Genomic DNA, 14,107 nt, shown 5'->3' on the forward strand with positions numbered 1-14,107 from the left:
GACTTAACGATTGCATCCGGCTGGACACCCGAGAGCCCTGGAAACAACACATACGCCAGGAAGGCTTCCGATCACATAACTCGCTATTGTTGTCAACTGGATAGATTTCACTCGTAAATATTATTTGTCATCAACATTTAATTTAACGGCTTTGGTCTTTTTTAGTTTATTCTGTGTACTTTTTAAGCCTTACTGAGTACAAAAAAGGAGCTTCAGACAGCTACACTTCTCATTACCTGAAGAAAAAAGCAATTCATGTGACTGCAAAATGTATAAGTTTTGTTCAGAGTATACAGGTAATTTTCTTGAGAAATCTCAAGCAAGAATTATTTTGAAAAATACTATTAAACAATTCCTGCAATAAATGAAAAGCGAACTGAACTGAAACTATTTTATGAACAAATTGAGGAAGACTGCATTTATGGTAATTTTGTAGTTAATGGTTTCGTGGGCTATGGGGGATACATTTTCCAATAAATGTATTTCTTAAGTGATTGAGGGAACGCAGCTTGCCAAGTATAGTTACCACAAAATTAATCTGTCATTGTGGCCCTTGGGAAGTATACTTGCCATCAACTTGGTGGTATCCCAAAGCTTTTGGGAATATGTCTTACCACCTCTGCCTATGCCTGACACCTTGTGATAGTACACTTCACCATATGTATAAAAACCGGTACAACAATCCATTTGTTGGTCGTGTGATCACTATTGTTGTCTGAACAGATTGCTTTGCTTCTGCAATATATATACCTTTATTGCACGATAAAGTTTCCAGTACTGCTTTCACAATGTAGTAAGTAAACTTTAATATTGGTAACAAATATTTTTTATGTGAAAGAAAACCCGAAACAAAAACAGACAACATTTCAGTATTTTTTTACATGTAATGGCAGCAAAGTTTTAATACGTCACAAAGGTGCCGTGGTGATACGTGAATACAAAAAAATGCGCCTGCGAACAGGTTAAGTTGAACAAAACCAGAGGAGAAAGTAAAATATGTAACCACCTCAAGCAGGTTACTTATTACCTTTATTGTTAACCATCAACAATTTCAGAATGGTGCATACAAATTAAACATACAGAATATTAGGAAACATCTAAATAAAGTAATTGTGAAATGGTAACGCTAAAGCAGTGGAATAGTTTCGAGACCACAGTTTTAGTTCCTACAAAGGAAGTTTGTCAGCCAAAGAACAGGAAAGCCCAGTACCATCAGGCTCAACATTTAATGATTTCACCACACCATTTTCAATTACCATTGAATACCGCTTCGAACGGGTGCCCCCCAAAGGTGGTAAATTTGTATCCAGTGCCAATGCTTTTGTGAATGATGCATCAGGATCAGCCAGCATCCGGACCTGCAGATAAAAGAATTTATATGAGAAACGTTTTTGCAACGACTCCAACATTGATTAGTCTCATAACAACAAAAAATGTAAATACTAGGCAATTGCTTCTTCTGTAAGAAAACAATAATGGATCAGTGCAATGTGATGGTTCCATCTTAAATTTTTCCATTTGTGGGCTCAACATATATTAGCTGATCTCCCTTGAAATTGCTTGTATAGGGTACATGCCCCAGTCAGGGCATGGAACATAATCAAAGTAGTATGTGAATTACAATAACATTCTTCTGCGTATGTGACCAAGTCTTGATGTGATAAAACTGAACAGTTTGGTTGCTAGTTTTCATTACCTGCAATAGTAAACAAACTGATGTGGTCACACAACCAGAAGAATTTTGTTGAAAAGTTCTCCCCCCACAAAAACCTGCATTTTTCTCTCTTTCTACACACTTTTATACGAAAACTGCATTACATTGGTGGTCAACTGATGGTGAAAAACTTATGCGACAATATGAAAGTGAAAGCTTATTTTTTTGTTCCCCCAACCTTCCAACATGTATACAATGGTTAGAGCTCTTAGTATACTAAGCTCTGACGTAACATGAAAATAATACAGAAAGAACATAATTGGTGAAAGTTTAAGATAATACATTCAATAAATATTTGCAAAGTTAGAAATTATTACTTCATTTATTTCAGAAAACACACTACATGTCTGTTAGTTGTGCACATCACACAAATTCTTAAAATTTAATTTACATCTCTGATCAATAATTAAGTATAATGACAACTATCCAGTTCTCAAAATAAGGAGACAATGAGACATCATATATAGTCAATGTCATTTATAATGATATCACTTAACGATGTATTGGCAAAATCTAACCATTGTGTATAAATCGTATGTGAATGGTACATATAAAAAAAATCACTTAGTACGGCATAGCTTGTAATGACATTTTTTTTACATTACATTTTCAAAGAAATATATGGGCTATAATGTCCAATGTTCATTTTTATTGATTACGTATTTAGGGATTACTAAAAATAAAGTAATGCTTACCTCTGAACTCTTTATTTGTACAGTCAAATCAATATGGGTCAAACAGGCAATGCAGGCATTGCAAAGAGTGGAGATTTTAATACTGAATGAAAGTCACAAATGATACGATGATTATAAAATGGTGAAACAAACATCAGCATCGGAAAGGAATTGGGGTGTGTCACATTCAGCGATGTTTACAATTTGTGGAGACAGAAAATATAGTCTCTACAAATGACAAAGAGGTGTTCAAACTAATGCATCGTCAAATGCAAAATGCATAAGCACATCTCGAGGACAAAAAGCAAATAAAGATAAAAGATTACCTTAAGTAAGACATTATACTGTAGTACACATTAAGATATTGCATTTTAAAGCTAAAGCAACTCATTAAAAATCTAAACAACACAGTCTTCGCTGTCGTCGTAGGAAACTAGAAAATTAGTTTCCAATATATGTTACTTTTTTTAAAGTACAGAAGTAGAATAATAGTGTATTCGTTATGATGTTTTGTGGTTGTGCTTGCTGGATATTTTCAGGGTGTTAGGTACAGTACAGGGTGATTCAAAAAGAATACCACAACTTTAAAAATGTGTATTTAATGAAAGAAACATAATATAACCTTCTGTCATACATCATTAGAAAGAGTATTTAAAAAGTTTTTTTTCACTCAAAAACAAGTTCAGAGATGTTCAATATGGCCCCCTCCAGACACTCGAGCAATATCAACCCGATACTCCAACTCGTTCCACACTCTCTGTAGCATATCAGGCGTAACAGTTTGGATAGCTGCTGTTATTTCTTGTTTCAAATCATCAATGGTGGCTGGGAGAGGTGGCCGAAACACCATATCCTTAACATACCCCCATAAGAAAAAATTGCAAGGGGTAAGATCAGGGCTTCTTGGTGGCCGTGGCCAGTGATGAAGTGCTCTTTCACGGGCTGCCTGGCGGCCGATCCATCGCCTCGGGTAGTTGACGTTCAGGTAGTTACGGACAGATAAGTGCCAATGTGGTGGCGCTCCATCCTGCTGAAATATGAATTGTTGTGCTTCTTGTTCGAGCTGAGGGAACAGCCAATGCTCTAACATCTCCAGATACTGTAGTCCAGTTACAGTAGCCGTCCAGAACTTTTCCCTTTGCACAAACACCCATTCTCTGTAAACTGTTTATACCAACGTTTAATACACCACCTATCAGGAGATTTAACACCATACTTCGTTCGAAATGCACGCTTAACAACTGTCGTCGATTCACTTCTGCCGTACTCGATAACACAAAAAGCTTTCTGTTGAGCGGTCGCCATCTTAGCTTCAACTGACACTGACGCCTAGTCAACAGCGCCTCAAGCGAACAAATGTACAACTAAATGAAACTTTATAGCTCCCTTAATTAGCCGACAGATAGTGCTTAGCTCTGCCTTTTGTCGTTGCAGAGTTTTAAATTCCTAAAGTTGTAGTATTCTTTTTGAATCACCCTGTACATTACATTTGTACAACATTTTAAAAGGAAACATAGGAAAAAGTGCAAGCCTTTGTGTAGTTTATGTACACAATACTATCTTTTCATTTTGGTACCGCTGATTAATTTTTTAAAAGATACGGTAACTTGAATGAAGTTTTGTTATTCACAACTATTTTACTATGCAGCACTTACATTAAGTCTCAAACAAGTCTAACATTTTATCTCATTCATTATCGAAGACTGTGTTTGACATTACCAAACCATTTATATTGTTAGTTATTTCTTCACTTATTAAAGATTTTTACATTTTGCCGACATTTTATTGCTGTACGTACTGCCTTAACATAAGCAGAAATACAATATTGAAGACAGTTTTTTCTTAAGTTTTAACTATGGCAGCTTAAAATTTCCAGATATAATCTTTTTTTATCAAAAAACAAAGCAGAAACCCACTTAGAGCAATTATTGGCTACAATGATTGTGAACCACCAGTCCCTTCAATGTCATTATAACTGGTTTCCATTGTCTACCTGCACCAAAAGTAGCAGAGCTACGAGTTAAACACTGAGCACATATTCAGGCAAATCAACTGGGCAGTCATTCTCCTCCACCTACTTGCATCCATCAGAGTGTGTACTACAACGGTACCGTCTCTCAACAAACAATTCCTTTGGGAGCAACTTACGGCGTATCATCTTACTAAAGTGCTTAGCTAAGGTAGAGCATGGGAAAGTGAGAATTCATTATGAAAATATACGCTTTGACTGCTCCCATACTGACAAGACAGCAGTGAGGAGGAGGCAGACAATCACCCTCGTGAACATCTGTACCACACGTTACACATTTGGCTGGGTGCCAACAGGACACTAGTGTGGCTGAATAATAAATGGATTTACCATAGCAAAGGATTGACTATCTTCAGTACATGAAACCATGAGGAACCTTGGTGCAGCTGGGAGGGTCTTTGAATCATTAGCCTCATTCCGTTTACGTTTTGTAGACACTGACCGAGAAGATGATTGACACATTGTGAGAAAATCCCCCATAATTGCCAGGTTTACCGATGGTGCGCTCCTTCCAAATGAGGAGCCCTTTCAGAACAGGGTGCACCCACATTAGGTGACTTCACACTTCAGGCACTTGCCCCTCCCCGGGCCCGGACTGTACCAGGGAGTACATGCGAACCCTACCTCCCAACCCGGGGCTGGGAATTATGCGTTACCCAGTCACCTGTTATGCATCATATGCATGAGGTGTCTTCAAGGGCGCACAGGGAAGAAGAAAAAGAGGAACCTCGGACACAGAAGCGGACGAAGGAATGAAAGAAGAAAAGAAAGGAAACAGCGGAGAGACTGTCCAGATACTGACTACTGAAAATGCAGAACACATTTCCAACCACATTCCAGACACGCTCCCCAAGGGAGGGGAAGAAAGAACAGCAAGAGGATAGATGTGCAGCACAGAATAGAAAAGATGCTGCAAAGGCTGGGGGCCTGTTGTACCCAAGCATGAACCTGCCAACAAGCTGCAAGGCTCCCCTATGGGAAACAGGTCTTGGGCATTATATGTGGTATGCTTGTTGAATGGCTCCATGTGTGAAGCACCACCACTCCACCTCACAAGACAGCAACCTCACACACACACACACACACACACACACACACACACACACACACACACTTATGGACAAGAGCACATAACTGTCAGTCTCTTCCCATGCATAATAGTCAAAAATGTTCTTCAAGCCAACTGGTATCTCATCAGCCAGCCCGGAGAACTGCCACAATACCATTAGCCAGCAGTTTCAAGCCTATGACTGTCTGGAAATTGGAGTGGTCATCTTCATACCAGAAAGATCCTTGAAAGTTGAGAACCAAACTATCGAACACTCTTGCTTCAAGCTTACTTGTGTCAGCTGGCACAATCTGAACTGAATCAGACGTGGGACACGAAAAACAGATGCCAATGGGGATGGCAAGCCTCTCCATGCAGTGACGAGAGAGGTGGTGCAGGCACTTCCACACATTGTTCAGCACAACCTCTTAAACATTTCCGACGGATTCCTCAAAGAATTACATTTGTAGTGTTTCGAGAATTTCCTGTCTCGAACACACGATATTTTAGATGTGAGAGTGGGATGCTAGAATCCTACCTAAAGTGCATCACATGTTTGTGTGTGCAGGTGTGAAATCAGTCACGAGCAGAAGGTAGAAACGGCAGACAAACAGCACCAACAAATACTTGTCGGGCGATCCATGGAAGTTCTTGTGAAAGTATACGGAAGAACTGTAGAACTTCTAGGTTATTCTGTGCTACTCGTATCAGTGACCATTGTTATAAAATAAATAAACTCTTATCTTGGACTTGCTGGAGGCAAGACGTATTTTACGATTTGTTTTTAATAGAGTTATGTTTGTTATGCCAACTCTTTGCTAAATGTACTTCAATCTGTTTCAAATGTGAGATGATACAAGTGACTTACAAGAAGTCTAATGTTTATGTATGAAGTGTGAATTGTGAATTTTGTTCTTTACGAATCTCAAATATACCAATAGTTATTGAAAAGTATTCTACGAGTACCTAATTATTTCGCAAGTAGAGAGAGGGTCTTTAAGGTTCCTGTAACTAGCATAATCTTCGGAGAAGAAGTTTAGAGAGATTCCAGAAGACGGCTATCCAGCGAAGATCGGTTGTGTACACCAAGTAAGTTGACTCGTATAAAAAGTGGGAAGTTTGCACATACACTCCAGACACTCTTAGTCGTCAAATGGTTAGAGCGTGGCGACCAGTGTCAAAGGACCGAAAGAAAAAAAGGACTTTCAGATGAAGACGAGAGAAAAAGCTATCAAGTGTTGTCATAGCAACCGAGCATAACAAGACAAGAGAACCATTTCATGGAATTGGATTCTGCCCAAATATCTGATTGAGCACATTTGTAAAGGCACATAAAGGAGAAGACTTAAGAAAGTCACAACGAGAAAAACCGGAGAGAAGATCTCGATGTATTAGACTAAGAAGAGATACGCCTAGAACGACACGACTAAGAAGATCTGGTGGGGAGTATACAGCTCTCACACGCATCACAAGGACGCAGACGTGAAAACCAGCCTACATCCAACGTCACTGGAACCAGCTGCTGTTCACTGGTGCTGACCTGCCGTCACATTCGCTCACCTACGCTGCGAGAATTCCATGCTGGGTGAACGCAAAACAGAACTTTAGTACCTTAGCAAGAAGTGGTACAAACTACTTAATGAACTTTATTAATGTAGTTATTCTACTTAAAGTTATTTTTTTAAAAAAGGTATAAAGCTTGCAAAATGTTCAGCAAATTGGAGGGACGTCAGAACCAGTCATGGCTATGAGAATTACTAAAGAAGGGCCTGATTGGTCTGAATTAGTAAATCTAATCAAAACTCTAAATGCTGCTGTAAGTAAGGAACTAACTGCAACTCTAAGTAAAGAACTAAGCTTAGTACATTCTAGTTTAAATGTCAGAATGAAACTTTAGGATTGTTAAATGCCAAAGTCGACTCACAGAGCAAAGAATTTAGTAATCTATGCAAAGGCATGGATGTTTTAAAGACTGAATTTGACGCCCTAAATAGTGAAGTAGAAAATTTGAAATTAGATTTAAAGAAGGAATTGACTGATTCTTTACACATTCGTGTAAATCAAATGTTCACTGACCTTAGTAGTAAACAGAATGAATTTCCAGAAGTTGTCAAAAAAGTTAGAATTTGAGATTGAGGACAGATGCAATAATGTAGAATCAGAAATCAATGAAAAATTAGGATCTTTCGAAAATGTGTGTAATGTTAAATTTTAATGCTCTAAAGCAGGGTCTGAGTACTTTGAAAGAAAGTGTAGATAAGCAGAGCGAGTTAATGCCTGTCATTCAATCGCAAATTACAGGTGTAAGTACATGAGTGGATAATGTAGAAAGAAGCTTTAAAGAGAAAATAGCAGACTCTGATATCGTAAATGTAAGTAGTTTGGAAGAACAAGTTTAAGAAATTATAGAAAGAAAAGTTACAGAGAGAATAATATCCAGGAACATGTCCCTATGGCTTCTTCCAAACTTGCTGATACCAGGAAGGGCATAGACGAACTCTGGAGGGAATTCAAACTTATCCAGGAACAAGTAGAAAAACGAGTAACTTCACCTAATGTGGTGTTAACCAGTGAAGTAGTTACGGATTTGCAATGGGGAGCTAATTCGGTGTTATCAAGACAATTCCCTAAATGTAAGCCCAATGGAGAGGTAAATCCAACATTTTTTGAAAAGGTTTAACCAAGCTTTACCAAAAAATTGGGAAGATTCTAACAAGATTGAATTTGCCGTGGGTTACCTTCTAGGAGAAGCCTCCAAATGGGCAACAGTAAATATGGAGAACTTTTCCTCTTGGGAAGATTTTGAAAAGAAATTTAAAGAGAAGTATTGGTCTGCAAGTGCCCAAGAGAAGTTAGTATCAGATTTGTGGGACCCAAAATATTACACTACTTGGGGTACAATGAGGAAGTATTTCGATAGGCCGATGGAGGAAGAAGGATTAGTGCAGATTTTAATTAGACGTTTTCCCATATATGCGAGGAAAGATATCTTATGTAGTGGATGGAAGACTGTAGAAGAGCTGTTGTCCTTTGTAGACGCACTTGATGCCTTAAATAAGGACCGCAACAAAAACTTGCACCAAACTGAAAATCCGAACTACAAAAGGAGTAGTGGTAATAATGTCAAAAAACATGAGGCAAACCTAGCAAGAGTACACCAATGCAACAGGAAAAATGCTAATGACAATTATCAGAAGAAGCATCCACCTTCAAATTTAGGTTCAGTAACTTCTCAGGAATTTCTACTGAGTAACAATAGAGCACAACATGGAACGATATCTCGTTTCGGTAACCAGCCTGTAATTAGTAATAATGAGGAAAACGTGATGCAATCTGGATCCAGGGCCGGGGCCCAGGTCATGGAGATACGTTAGGAGGCCTTGTTCCATATACGTATGTTAACTTTACCCACAAAGGAATGATTACTACTTGAAGAACTGAGTTTAGATGCCAATAACCCACAACCTATAATAGCAGGGACAGTGGAAACTGCAGAAGTTAACATATTTATAGATTCAGGGAGTGAGGTATCACTCATCTCCAATGCATTCTTTAATTCATTACAGACTAAACAGCACTTACCGCTATTGCCAGTAACGGGAGTTTACATACTGGGGATAACAGGAATGAAGAGTAAACTCATGAGATATGAAACTAAAGTGAACTGTTGTACTGGAGATATATTATTTTGGCAAACACTATTAATAGTAGAAAATATTAAAAGAGACATATTATTCGGCTTAGATTGGTTATTAGAATTTAAAGTCACCTTAAACTTTGACGAGAGTCTTCTTTGTTTTGGTAAAGCGGACAGTAGACATTGGATACCGTTTGTGACAAATAACGGCATTGGAAAACAAACAACTGAGTGTGTCTGCGATTAATAGCTACAGCAAAATTGTCACCAAAAGATCAATAATGTAAATCGAGTAACACATCGCGCTGACATGAAAGACAAAATTAACAGATTCCTAATATTAACCGATTAACAAATGCGAGATTTATATAAAATTTTCATGGAGTATGAAGTAGTATTTCCCGACTGTCCAGGTAATATCAGCGAATGTATTTGTAAATGACATTCCATTCTTCTGTATGCCATATCCAATACCGGTAAGTTTGAAGGAAGCAGTTAGGGATGAAATCAATAAAATGATTAATAATATTATAGAACGAAGTTCTAGCGTCATGAATAATCCATTGGTTGTGGTAAAGAAAGCTACAGCCAGAGTACGATTAGTATTAGACACACTTACACTGAATCGGCATACAGAGACAGACAGACAGACAGACAGACAGAGAGACCTATTAATATTGACGAATTGTTATCCAAATTTCAAAAGGCAAGATTCTTTAGCACCATGGACCTGACTGTGGGATATTGGCAAATAAAATTACACCCAGAATCCAAAAAGTATACAGCATTTTACTTTGATGGTAAATCATATCATTTCAATGTATTGCCATTCGGACTTAATATCTCTGTGTCCGTATTCATATGGGACTTAGATGAGGCACTAGGGAGAGAGTTATTGAAGAATTTGATAATATATATAGATGATATCCTGATAACATCAGCTTCTTGGAAAGAACATTGTTTAACTTTATGCAAAACTTTGAAAAAATTTAAAGAAAAAGGTATTACGGTGAAACACTAAATCTTACTTTGCATGCCAAGAACTTAAGTCCTTAGGTCGTATTATAGGGGTACAAGGGATTAGACCAGACCCTGACCACATCAAAGCTATCAAAGAATGTCCACAGCCTAGAAATGTACGACAGTTAAAAGGATTTATAGGGATGGCCGGATACCATGGCTAGTACATACGAGGGCAAGAACTAAATGACCCGAGAATTTTACGTTTATTAAGGAAGGGACTGCCATGGACTTGGGATCAAGGTGCCAATGATGCATTTGAAAATGTCAAAAGTGCGCTTGTTGAATCACCCATTTTACATCATCCAGTCATGGCGAACCGTTTAAAATTTTGACAGATGCATCTGATTACAGTATTGCTGCAGAACTTTTGCAAGGAGAGTGGGATCTGAATAATGTAGAACACCGAACCATAGCTTTTGCTAGCTGTAGTCGAAATAAACATGAATTAAATTACATGGCTACCGAAAAGGAACTATTAGTGATTGTGTGGGCTATTCAAAAATTTCAAACACTAGTATGGGGATCAGAAACCCACATTTATACAGACTATCAAGCTTTATCCTTCTCAATGAGTAGTCGTTTACTGCACAGTAGGGTAATTTTCCTACAATAATACGATAAAGTTACAGTATGTAAAAAGGTCCAAGAATATTGTACCTGATGCTTTGTCAAGGTTACCCATAGAAATGGAAGGATTGAAACGCACAGAAGGACCTAGCGTTGTTTTGCCATTAATTTTATATCAGCAGAATATCCCAACATCCGAGGAAAGGAAATGGCGCAAAGAATAACTGAAAATATCCATCATGATCCTTACTTTACAGTAATGTGTATCCATAATTCCTTACCTCCTAATCAAGTAGGAAAATAATAGGTCATAATTTGTTTTGGAGAGAGAGCGTAACATCGCAATGTTGCCACTTATGCATTCTGACGGTAATGGTTGGTTGGTTGGTTGGTTGTTTGAGGTTAAAGGGACCAAACAGCAAGGTCATCAGTCCCTTGTGTCAAATAGACTCCATTCTGCGAACGGGACATCTCAGTATAGTCAGAAAAAATAAAACGGATAAAGGGGAAACGTAAAAGGGCAGTCACGTTGTCATTAGTAAAAACAAATGAGGGAAGTTGGCAAGAGAACGAACCCAACACTATGCTGAAACAGCATAGGCAAGACCACCTGTGACTTAAAAGGTACAACTGCTATAATGCAGAAAGTACGTATGGGAATAGAAAAACTAACCAAGCCTTAAAAAGAAGGGGTAAAAACAGAGTAAAAGGGAAAGAAAAGAGGATTCTGGTCATGGAGGTGAATCGGGAATCTCTGAACACTGCCTACAGTGGGAGACACCCAAACACTCACCGCCCTGCCCCAACACCAGAGGGAGATTAAAAACTTTAAAACTGAGAATAAAAACCACTCTCCCGGAGGAAACCTAGAACCAGAGAGACCATCCGGGAATCGTCAGCCAACATCAAAGGTAAAGTGTGGGGGAGTCTGTACTTAGCACGCAGAGCCAAAAGAAGGGGGCATTCAACCAAAATGTGGGCCACTGACTGGAAGGCTCCACAACCACATAGCGGGGGTGGCTCATCACGCAAAAGGAAACCATGGGTCAGCCTGGTATGGCCAATGCGGAGATGACACAGTGTGGTCGAGTCCTTGCGGGAGAGGCGAAAGGAAGAACGCCATGGGCCTGGATTCACCTTAATGGCACGAAGTTTATTAGACAGTGGAGTAGCCTCCCAAGAATTGGCCCATGACTGTGCAAAGTGGGATTTGATGTGAAGCCGTAAATCCGCTGCAGGAGGGGTTACGGAAAACGGGGGGTAAGTAACTGCTCCCCCAGCCAAACGATCAGCGAGCTCATTACCCGGGATACCCACATGGCCCGGGACCCATAGGAAGTCAATGGAACAAGCAGCACGGTGAAGATCAGCGAGATGGTCATGGATGGCAGAGACCAAGGGATGGCGCGAAAAACACCGGTCAATAGCAAGAAGGCCACTCATCGAGTCCGTACATAACAAAACGCAGTTGTGTTGGGATTGTTTAATAAAGGTAAGGGCCCGGGAAATTGCCATCAATTCCGCAGTAAACACCCCACATGAGGGTGGCAGTAGATGATTTTCCGTTCCAACAAAGGACGTGAAGGCATACCCAACATGATCAGCAGATTTAGAGCCATCAGTATAAAAAACAACAGCATCCCGAAACTCCCATAAAATTTGGCGGAAAAAGGAACGGAACACCACCGGGGGGATGGAATCTTTCGGACCGCGGCGGAGATCCATCCGAATTCGAGGCCGAGGAACTAACCAAGGAGGGGTGGAGGGGAGGGAGCGAGGAAGACAGGACAAAGAAGGAAGCCGAAAATCACGGGTAAGAGACGCAAGGCGCAGCCCAACCGGTAAACCCGCCCGAGGGCGGGAGTCAGGCGGGCGACGTCCATGGTCTGGGAATAGGATAGAATAGGAAGGATGAGCGGGAGAAGAACGGATAGTAAGGGCATAAGACACCAGAAGCTGGGACCGCCGAACAGAAAGGGGGGGGATCCCAGCTTCAACCAGGAGACTATCAACAGGGCTAGTAGGGAAGGCACCGGTGGCCAAACGGATACCACGATGGTGGACTGGATCCAGCACGTGCAGCGTGGAAGGAGCAGCTGAACCATAAACTTGACAACCATAGTCCAAACGTGACAGAACTAGAGCACGATAAAGACGGAGGAGGAGGGAACGGTCCGCACCCCAGGAGGAGTGGGCAAGGAAGCGAAGGACATTGAGTTTACGGAAACATCCTACCTTCAGGAGTCTGATATGGGGCAGCCAAGTGAGCTTGTTGTCGAAAAGAAGACCTAGGAAACGAAACTGTGGAACCACAGGCAATCTTTGTGCAGCGAGATAGAGCTCTGGATCAGGGTGGACCGTAGTACGGCGACAGAAGTGGACCACCCGCGATTTTAAAGGAGAGAATTGAAACCCGTGGGAGAGGGTCCATGCAGAGGCACGCCGTATAGCCACCTGGAGCTGCCGTTCTGCAGATGGCATCGAGGAGGAACTAACCCAAATGCAGAAGTCATCCACATACAGGGCAGGGGCGACCAAGGGACCGACAGAGGCCACAAGTCCATCGATAGCAATGAGGAAAAGAAGGACACTCAAGACAGAACCCTGTGGGATGCCCGTCTCCTGGGTCCGTGGAGAACTAAAAGCAGTACCAACTCGAACTCTGAATGACCGATGTATCAGGAACTGGCGGATAAAAATCGGGAGTGGGCCCCGAAGACCCCACTGATGAAGGGTTAGTAAGATGTGATGGCGCCAGGCCGTGTCATAGGCCTTGCGAAGGTCAAAAAACACTGCAACCAAATGGCGCCGCTGGGAAAAAGCCTGCCGAACTGCGGATTCCAAGCGAAGCAAATGATCGATTGGAGATCGTCCCTCTCGAAAGCCACACTGGTAAGGGGACAATAGATCCCGAGATTCGAGGACCCAAGTGAGCCGACGGGCTACCAGCCGTTCAAGTAACTTACAACCAACATTGGTCAAACTAATTGGCCGATAGCTGTCAACAGATAGGGGGTTCTGACCAGGCTTAAGGACAGGAACCACAATGCTATCCCTCCACTGAGAAGGGAAGTCACCCTGGAGCCAGATACGGTTAAACACCCGAAGAAGATTGTGCCGTTGTGGAGCACTGAGATGTTGGAGCAGCTGGTTATGAATGGAAACTGGGCCAGGAGCCGTATCATGAGAAGCAGATAGAGCAGAAAGAAATTCCCATTCAGTGAAAGGTTCGTTGTAAGATTCTGACTCACAAGTGGTGAAACATAAGGTGACAGCTTCAGCCTGCTGTTTTTGATGAAGGAAAGCAGCTGGATAGGAGGCCGACGCTGATGCCACTGCAAAATGGATCGCAAGATGTTCTGCGAGAACTAATGGGTCCGTACAAATGCCATCTGGGAGGTGAAGGCCTGGGAGG

The 14,107-nt window shown here is 40.9% G+C and overlaps 1 protein-coding gene across 1 annotated transcript in view; it reads right to left on the reverse strand.

Moving 5' to 3' along the window:
* Nucleotides 1-1,010: 1,010 nt before the first annotated feature.
* LOC124619840 (peroxiredoxin-5, mitochondrial) overlaps nt 1,011-14,107 on the reverse strand; it is a 34,317-nt gene continuing 21,220 nt past the window's right edge. Inside the window, exon 4 of the mRNA XM_047146448.1 lies at nt 1,011-1,358. Coding sequence (XP_047002404.1) covers nt 1,167-1,358 — 192 coding nt within the window. The 3' untranslated portion in view covers nt 1,011-1,166. The remainder of the gene's footprint in view (nt 1,359-14,107) is intronic.

Source organism: Schistocerca americana, chromosome 6 (assembly GCF_021461395.2).
Source record: "Schistocerca americana isolate TAMUIC-IGC-003095 chromosome 6, iqSchAmer2.1, whole genome shotgun sequence".
NCBI lineage: Eukaryota > Metazoa > Arthropoda > Insecta > Orthoptera > Acrididae > Schistocerca > Schistocerca americana.